Below are 9232 nucleotides of genomic sequence, written 5' to 3'. Positions count from 1 at the left end.
GGACAACATCATCTATGACTTTCAATAACTCTGTACTGGTTCTCTACCTGAAGTGAAATGCATTCACAATTAATAATAACAATAATAATCGCGTTTACATGAGACGAAAATTTGGCGTCTTTTTCAATTTCGCACTTGACACAGATTGTGCGAATTCTTATATCATCAAGTGCAGTTATAGGAACTAGTACACATCCCAGGGAATGGGTTTTTAAGGATTCACTTAAGTATCAAAATCATTTTTCTAAATTCACGTGTAATGGCGGTCAAAATACACAAAAAATTACAGTTAATTTCATGAATCAGGATGATGGAATGGATACCCCTCGCCCCCACGTTAACAAACGAATATTTACCCCGTATCGAAGTCGATCTGTGGCCTGTGACTTTTCGTCTAATCCAGAATCATACAGTCGAGTGGCAGTGGTAGCTCATAGAAGCCATCAAAACCAGCATTAGCCCACAATTTTTTCACACCCCCAGAGAGGGTATGATGTCCTACTGGCACAGCACAGTACCAAGTATCTCGTTTAGGATACTTCGGTGGTCGAACGTAATAGGAATTGCAGGTTTTTGGTCTGAAAAGACAATTAAACCATAAACATAAATAGTTCACATATTACACAATGAATGATTGACTGGGATGAACCGTACAAGACATCTGACTGGTTTTTCTTGGTTTGGTCCAATTTTGACAGTTTTCGGTGTCAGACTTCTGTGTGAAAATACACCATTATTCATCTTAAATTTGATATATTGCCGATTTTTATACGCCCTCTTGAATATGTGGTCGTATATTGTCGTCCCGTCGGTCCGTCGGTCAACATTTCTTGTGAGCACTATAGAGACTACAGTTTTAATCTGATTTTGATAAAACTTGGTGTGATGCTTTAGATTGATAAGATCTCGGTCAAGTTTGAAATTGACATATGTTCGATGAACTGTTTTTGAGTTATTGCCCTTGACTTTGTTAAAACGCGTCAAAATTTGTTAAAAATAGTTCGTGAGCAGGATTGAAGCTACAGTTTTCAACCGATTCTGATGAAACTTGGTATGATCATTGGAATTGATAAGATCTCGGACAAGTTCTAATTTGACGCATTTTCGATGAACGGTTTTCGAGTTATTGCCCTTTGACTTTGTAAAAACGTGTCAATATTTGTTAAAAATAGTTCGTGAGTAGGATTGAAGCTACAGTTTTCAACCGATTCTGATGAAACTTGGTGTGATCATTGGAATTGATAAGATCTCAGACAAGTTCTAACTTGATGCATATTTGATGAACGGTTTTCGAGTTATTGCCCTTGACTTTGTAAAAAAAGCGTCAAAATTTGTTAAAAATAGTTTGTGAGCAGGATTGACGCTACAGTTTTCAACCGATTCTGATGAAACTTGGTGTGATCATTAAAATTGAATAGATTTCGGACAAGTTCTAACTTGACGCATTTTCGATGAAATGTTTTTGAGTTAATTCCATTAACTTACGAAAAACGCGTCAAAATTTGTTTGTGAGCACGATAGAAGCTACAGTTTTCAACCGATTTTGATGAAACTTGGTGTGATCATTGGAATTGATAAGATCTCAGACAAGTTCTAACTTGAGGTATTTTTGATGAACTTTTTTTGAGTTATTGCCCTTGACTTTGTAAGCACGCGTCAAAAGTTGTTTTTTGCCCTTGATTAGAGCTGTGTGATTTAATTGTTTGTTGTATTTGGGTTATTGATATTGATTTTAAAAAATTTTGTGGAATTATTCAGCATAAATAATTTCTTCAATATGAGAAAATTCGTACTTTAGTCACTAAAGACTGTTGTATTATTTCTGACAGCTGCCAGTGGGCGTATGTTACCTTGCAACGCAAGCTATCTTTATTGAGTGGTGTTCTTTGCCGCCTCGTAAACAAAGGTTGATTCTTTTCAGATAAAACACAGTGTCTATTAACTTTTGGGGCGTGTCTTCACCCAACAGGCTCTGTTCCCAGAGCATGTCCTCCTGATCTTTTGTTTTTATATCCGCCTTTTTCTTATGTACACCTATTCCACTTTGTACCAAGGACCACATTTTGGCATCTAATATCTGTAGCAGTGGTAAAAGTTGAAATCTGTATTGAATTAATATTTCGGCCATAATCTCACAGAAAAAAACGTATGGACATTAATATTTTGTGAATTGTATTCCCTTGATAATCACCACCTCTTTGATTTTTCACTTCCATCAAGAACAATAATAATCGATCAAACATGTCACTGTCATTCAGTTAAAAAAGTGTTTCACCAATATTATTTTGAATTCCATGTCGCTCTCCGTACTAGGAATAAAAAATTTGCACTGCCCACTGACACTTTTTTTCTGTATTTTTGTTGATGGCAACTCCTTTCAAGGAGGTCATTTCAATTTTGGACATTGGTTTCCCTAATCTACCTGTTGTCAAACTTTTAATTGATGACCTGGGGATGCTCTGCTCTATCAAGTGTTCAGTTGATTGAACATTGCCTGCTTCAAATTCTTGAGTGGTGCGAAGTAGTTCTTCATAAAAGAATTAATGTGGTCTATGTCAAGTGAATGCTCCAAATTGAAGTTACCCACAGGGGCTACCATGTTGTTCAGAAAGTCTTCAAACCTTGACTTACATCGCAGGATTCGAAAGTATTTTGCGCATCTTCAGAAAAAGTACTTTGGGTGAGGAAAAGGTCATCTAAATCCGACAAAATTTGTTGTTGTCAGACTATAAAGATTCGAACGTGTGAGCTTTTATATGACGCCAATAGTAAAGTACGTTCATGATGCACGTGAGATAGTTATAGACATTTGAACGATCCACGTGCAGCTATATAGGGCGCTAATAGTCGAATTTAGGTTTAAGTAGGATACACTCCTAACACGCCAATAATTTTGACCTGTATGAAGTAGTCGGCCTAATCAACCTCTGACTTCATATAGGTCAAAACTATTGGCGCGTTTTCAGAGTTTATCCCTTTACATATTCCATGCATGATAAAAGCTGGATTGTTGATTCAAAATCAATAAGGACACCCACTCTTTAGTCGTTTAAAACTTTCCAGAAAGCCAAGATAAAAATAAGGTTTAAAGTAGTGAGCACCATGTTTTATTATACAATTACTTGCATTAGGGATTTTAACTAGTTCGACGATTGGTGAATAAAATACCCATAAATGTCTCAAATGCCTGTTTGATATAAAATTCATTGTTGTGCATTGTGTACAGTGTATTCTGTGATATTCAAAACAACTGAGTTCTCCAACAACCTTTTCTGGTCCTGAATGAGTTTTCTTCTTACCACACTAATGAGTGGTCCCGACACTCAGAATATCTTTACAATCCAACATCTGCTCATCTTAATAACATATTGCCAATTAGATAAACGCTGGTATAATTGATAACCAACATCGCTTCAAGATCAAGGTCATTGCTTTTAGATCAAATGGCTTGGGTCATTATTAGAGGTACTTGTGTCATTCATTACAAGAAATATGCATTAACTTTAGTATTATTTGTTGCGTGTTTTATCACAATTTTCAAAATATCATTTAAGTTGCAATGCCGAAACGCCCTGCAGAGCGTGCCGGTAATGATGTGTCTATAGGTATGAAACAGCAAATTGGTGATTATGGAAAAATCTGGTGTCCTATGGGTGCCATGAAATTTGGTTTACGTCAACAACAGTATGTGGCATTTTAAAACGTAAAGAAAAATTTAGAAAAAACGCATACACAGTAACTCAAAATATGCAAAATTAAATAACAATAATGTATACAACTGAAGAAATGTCTGTTATTATTGTCTTATAATTAAAAAGGTACTTTAGATTCTTATCTGTGTCAATGAAAATCTCTGAAATATGAGTACTATGATACAATCACTAATCCGACATTGTTTTACAGTCCCAATGTATACATGTCGCATTACACAGAGTATACTGTATTTATTGATAAGATCTTAGTGAATTTCAAATTTGGAAATGATTTAGAGTTTTTGTCCTTAACGTAGTAAACGTATCAACTTGTATCCGTATACACAATAAAGGCTACAGTTCAGACCTAAAAATTTATCAAAATGAGGATAATCCTGAGTGATTCTGTCAAAAACAATCTGCCAGAGTCCTGTGAATACTATAGGATCTACTCAAAATGTAAATACAAGGCTCCTATTCTGTTCATTTCAATTCATATTGAAAAATCCTTTAGTTTATGTTTAGTTTATGCAGTTTATATCTGAACTTAAGAAACTTCAATGAGATCAGGTTTAATAATGACAATAATTTGATTTTTGTTTTTGAGTTATTGCCCTTGACAAATTTGGTGTGAAAAATGATACAGGCAGCAATTATAGGACCTTTACGAAACTTTGTACGTCGATCAAGTTCGAAATTGACAATATTTTTTTTCATATAGTAAAACGCCCTTGAGAAAGGTTATAAATGTGATCAATAAAAATCATGCAGACAACAGTGATTTTCGAATTTTGATGAAATTTGAAACGAATTGTGACCATTTTTCATTTGTTAATTACCTACTCCGATTTCCAGGATTGGTTGGTCTTGGTCAATTTGTCCTTTTATTTCATTTTTATCTTATTTTGTTATATTTTAATGTTTAATTCAGCTAGGTTCCCTTATACTCAGTTTTACTGTATTTTTCACTAAAGGGAAATAATCATGTTGAAATTCACCTTGAAAGTGGGCCAAGCATGGGTCGTATTTATTTCCATTTTATTATATGTTCACAATATGCTACAAGTCATTAGCTTTCATGTGATATGCATTTTAATAGGGTAGGGCTTGGGTTCGTATTTTTAATGTATTATTTTAACTCATAAGAGTACCAGGCAAGTCGGTTTATGGGGCACTCAAAATGTATAAATAGAGTTTAATTTCTTTCATTCGAGGAACTCTGTCATTTGAATTCACAGAAACACTGAGACTCCAGAACACAGAAGTCTGAAGGAACAGGTTCCCTATGTAAGTAGAGAGGCTTACATGGTAAGAGGAGATTAGGGAGATTTTGAATGAAAGATACTAGGTGTTAGTATCCTTATCTACTGTACCGATACCCGTTTCCGCTCGGCGGGTACTCAACTTTGTTGGAATAAAGTATATTTTGTTGTCAAGTGTGAATTATATATGTCTCTTTGTCCTATATCTTGATGTCTGCGGGTAACACTAAGGATATAGAGAGATATATATAATTTATAAATTTTTGGTGGCTGGAGTGGGATTTATTCATTGAAATCCCTATGAATTTTGGTGTGAGAAGGATGACATCGATCAGGAATCTGGAAGAGGAGCTTCAAAGTTTAAAGTCATCGTATGAACAAGACATACATAGATTAGAAGAGATTATAAGTGAAGCTGGAAGCAGACACAATACATCTTATTCATCTTCGTATTTAGAGTTCATGCAAAGACGACAGACGCAGAAACCTGACTTCGTCGACAACGAAATCACACCGCCATTATTCAGTGAATCATCTCTGAGCAATATTCAGAATGGACAGAGGAATACACCGAGACGAAGTGTTTCCTTTGAGGACACAGAAACAAATGATGATACATCAAATTCCAGACAGGCAAGTGCTAATTATACCAATGACAGAACATCATTGATTGGACAACATGGTTCAGTGCACTCCGGTTTAAGTAGCCCAGATGTAAGAGAAAGAGAAAATGAAACTGAAATGAACAATTTTGTTCAACCAAGACTACAGACAAAATGGACATCAACTCCCGCTGGAACGGTACCAGCCACAGCATGTTCAGATTTAGGTTCTCAGAATGCTTATGCAGTTAGAGATCGTCGACCCTATCAAGACTATGACAGAAGAATGGACCAACCACAATACAACTATGGAAGAAAACCCATTAGTATGCCAAATAAATATGATGGCTGTTCAAGTTTGGAAGATTATTTGATACAGTTTGAAGTTTCTGCTAGAATAAACAGATGGAATAATAGAGAAAAGGCAGAGTTTTTAGCTGTGAGCCTGGTAGGGCCTGCCCAAGAATTACTTGGCACAGTAAACCCCTACACATTACAGGAATATGGAGCTTTAGTAGAGGCATTAAGGCAGAGATTTTCACCACCGCAGTTGACAGAATTAAATAGAGTTACGTTCCAGAAAAAGACAACCAATGGAGACGTTGCCTGAGTTTGCTCAAGCTGTCAGACGTCTTGTGAATTTAGCTTACCCTCAAGCGACAACAGAGATGCGCGAAACCTTAGCATTAGATCATTTTATGGAGATTCTTGGAAGTGTTCAAGTTAAAATGCTGGTTTATCAGAATAAACCCAAAGATTTGACCAGCGCCTTGCACCAAGCTTTATCATTGGAGGCTATTGAAAGGGCCGATATGAATAGGCGGGGGAAGATTGCATTTCAGATATCTTCTACTAAGGATAGAGATGACTACAAGAGAAACTCAAAGCAAGATAGGACAAAGCAACAGAAGAATGAGAAAGCCTTGGAAGAAAAGCAGCAAGATGATTCAAACAGAGAAGAGATCAGACAATTGAAAAAGGAGATAGAAGATTTAAAAGAAATGTTAAAAGATTTAAGAATAAAGAGTAGATCTACGGATCAGCAAACTCCTTCACGACCTCCACTATCATCAATTACTTGTTGGTCTTGTATGGAGAAAGGTCATTACGCATCATCATGTCCAGTAAGATCGTCGCCAAGCACGTATCAGAAGGCGACTGTTAATAGTTTGTTATCCGAAGAAGAGACCAATGCTGATTCGATTCGAACAGTTGGATTTGCTACACCTTTTGCAAATGGACTGTATGTAGATGGTACAATGGAAGGGTTGCAGACAGAATATCTCATTGACACAGATGCTAGTCTTACAATGATATCCACAGAATATTATAAAAAGCTTCCTTACCAGCCAGAATTGAGTCCAGTAAAAGTGATCCAAGCTGATGGGACACCTATGGAAATACAAGGTAAAGCAACCTTTAAGGTAACAGTTGGAACAATCTCCATGGACGTGAAATGTGCAGTAGTTAAAATGGAAGCAGATGTGATTCTTGGTCTGGATTTTCTGATCGAAAATGAGATGGTGCTAGACATGTCTTGTAGAGTGCTGTATTATAAAGGATGTGAAATCCAATGTTTTATAAAGGGAGGACATGGAATTTATAGAGTTAAAGCCAAAGAGAGTGTGGTGATTAGACCTAATACTGAAGGTGTCATAAGAGCAAAACTAACAGGGAATTCAGAAATGCTTTTACCATTTGAAGGTATCGTAGAGAGATTGGAGTTACCTCCACCTGACTTGCCAATGGTCGGCAGAACCTTAGTGAGACCTTCTGATGAAGGTGAAGTAGTCTTCCTATACTGAATCCAACACCAGATGAGAAAGTTATCAAAGAAAACACAACCATTGCAGTGATGGATGCACCATCACGAATCAGTTCATTTGAGAGAACAATTAAAGACGAAGATGAAGTTGCTGATAATAAATTAATAACAGATCTACTGAAAGCGAGCAACCAGCGATTGACAAACACAGAATACGAAAAGGCTTCAGAAATGTTGAAGGGCAAACTTTCAGCTTTTGCCAGAACAGAAGATGATTTGGGAAGAACCAATGTGGTGGAACATTCAATCGACACCAATGGAGCCCAACCAATAAGACAACCGATGAGAAGGATGCCGTACTATTCCAGAGAGGAAGTGAGAAAGCATTTACAGGAGATGACTGATAGAGACCTTATAGAGGAATCGAATGGATCCTGGGCGTCGCCAATAATTCTTGTAACAAAGAAAGATGGAACAACCCGCTTCTGTGTTGATTACCGAAAGATCAATCAAACAATTTCCCACGATGCATATCCACTCCCTCGGATAGATGACTCCTTAGATTGTCTGGCTGGGTCAAAATGGCTGTTGTGTTTAGACCTCATGAGTGGGTTTTTCCAAGTGTCTCTCAAACCTGAAGATCGTGAAAAGACAGCATTTTCTACTCCTTTTGGTCTTTATCAGTTCAAAGTTATGCCGATGGGGCTTTCCAATAGTCCAGCTACGTTTGAAAGACTTACAGAAAGAGTGTTGTCAGGCCTTCATTGGAGAACATGTTTAATATACCTTGATGACATCATCTTGTTTGCTGCTACAGTCGAAGAGCACATCGAAAGATTAGCAGAAGTTTTGGATCGAATTATTGAGGCGGGTCTGAAGCTCAAACCCAAGAAGTGTCAATTGTTTGCCACAGAGGTTAAATATTTAGGTTATATAGTTGGCGAAAATGGTTTACAAACGCATCCAGCTAAAATTGCAGCTGTGAAAGACTGGCCAGTACCAAAATGTCTCACAGAAGTTCGCAGCTTCTTAGGTTTGTGCAGTTATTATAGAAGATTTGTACGTGGATTCTCTACCATTGCTGAACCACTCAACAGACTAACAGACAAGTCAGCAGTATTTAACTGGAATGATTCCTGTCAGGAGGCGTTTGAGAGTTTAAAGAATTCTTTGATATCTGCACCTATACTTTCACATCCTGATCCATCCAAGGAATACATATTGGATACCGACGCAAGCGACACTGGTATAGGAGCTGTGTTGAGTCAGGTGGATGAAAATGCTATAGAAAGACCTGTTGCATTTTCCAGTAAAACATTGACAAAATCTCAAAGAAACTACTGTACAACAAGGAAGGAATTGTATGCTGTTGTATATTTTCTACAGCATTTTAGACCCTACCTGTATGGACAAAAGTTCACATTGAGGACAGATCATGCCAGCCTTAGATGGTTAGTTAATTTTAAGAATCCTAACGGACAACTAGCAAGATGGTTAGAAGTTGTGGCTAATTACAATTTTAATATTGTTCACCGCCCTGGGAAACTTCACAATAATGCAGATGGACTTTCTAGGAAACATTGTCCATTGTGTCATTGTTTTGAGGAGAACGAAGAGGATGCGGACGTAAGAAGTGTCAATATTATACAGATGATTCCTGATGTGAATGAAATGCAGAAACTACAGTTGGAAGATCCTATTCTGTCGAAAGTTATTTCCTGGTTTGAAGTAGGTAAACCGTCATGGGATGAAGTGTCTAGTGAATCAAGAGAATTAAAATCATTGTGGGCTCAATGGAAGCAACTTTCTCTACAGAATAACCTCCTTGTAAGACGCTGGATTCCAGTTGGAGACCAGGATGACACATTCAAAATTGTAGTTCCATTACTGTCTAGAGACAGTCTCTTGGAA

At 37.0% G+C, this 9232-nt stretch overlaps 2 protein-coding genes across 2 annotated transcripts; one reads left to right on the top strand and one right to left on the bottom strand.

Moving 5' to 3' along the window:
• Positions 1-394: 394 nt before the first annotated feature.
• Positions 395-2062, bottom strand: LOTGIDRAFT_162034 (hypothetical protein; the record flags this gene model as incomplete). Its single annotated transcript, XM_009057971.1, has 2 exons — positions 395-578; positions 1851-2062. 2 exons carry the CDS (start codon positions 2060-2062, stop codon positions 395-397), a joined length of 396 nt encoding a protein of 131 aa, XP_009056219.1.
• A 3213-nt stretch (positions 2063-5275) lies between these two features.
• On the top strand, positions 5276-6166 carry LOTGIDRAFT_162033 (hypothetical protein; the record flags this gene model as incomplete). The annotated part of the gene is made up of 1 exon (XM_009057970.1): positions 5276-6166. The coding sequence occupies one exon, from the start codon at positions 5276-5278 to the stop codon at positions 6164-6166; it is 891 nt and encodes a 296-aa protein (XP_009056218.1).
• Positions 6167-9232: the final 3066 nt, after the last annotated feature.

The sequence above is a fragment of the Lottia gigantea genome (assembly GCF_000327385.1).
Source record: "Lottia gigantea unplaced genomic scaffold LOTGIsca_32, whole genome shotgun sequence".
In the NCBI taxonomy this organism is placed as follows: Eukaryota; Metazoa; Mollusca; class Gastropoda; family Lottiidae; genus Lottia; species Lottia gigantea.
The sequence above is the reverse complement of the archived record's forward strand: the minus strand, read 5'-3'. Positions and strand labels throughout refer to the sequence as shown.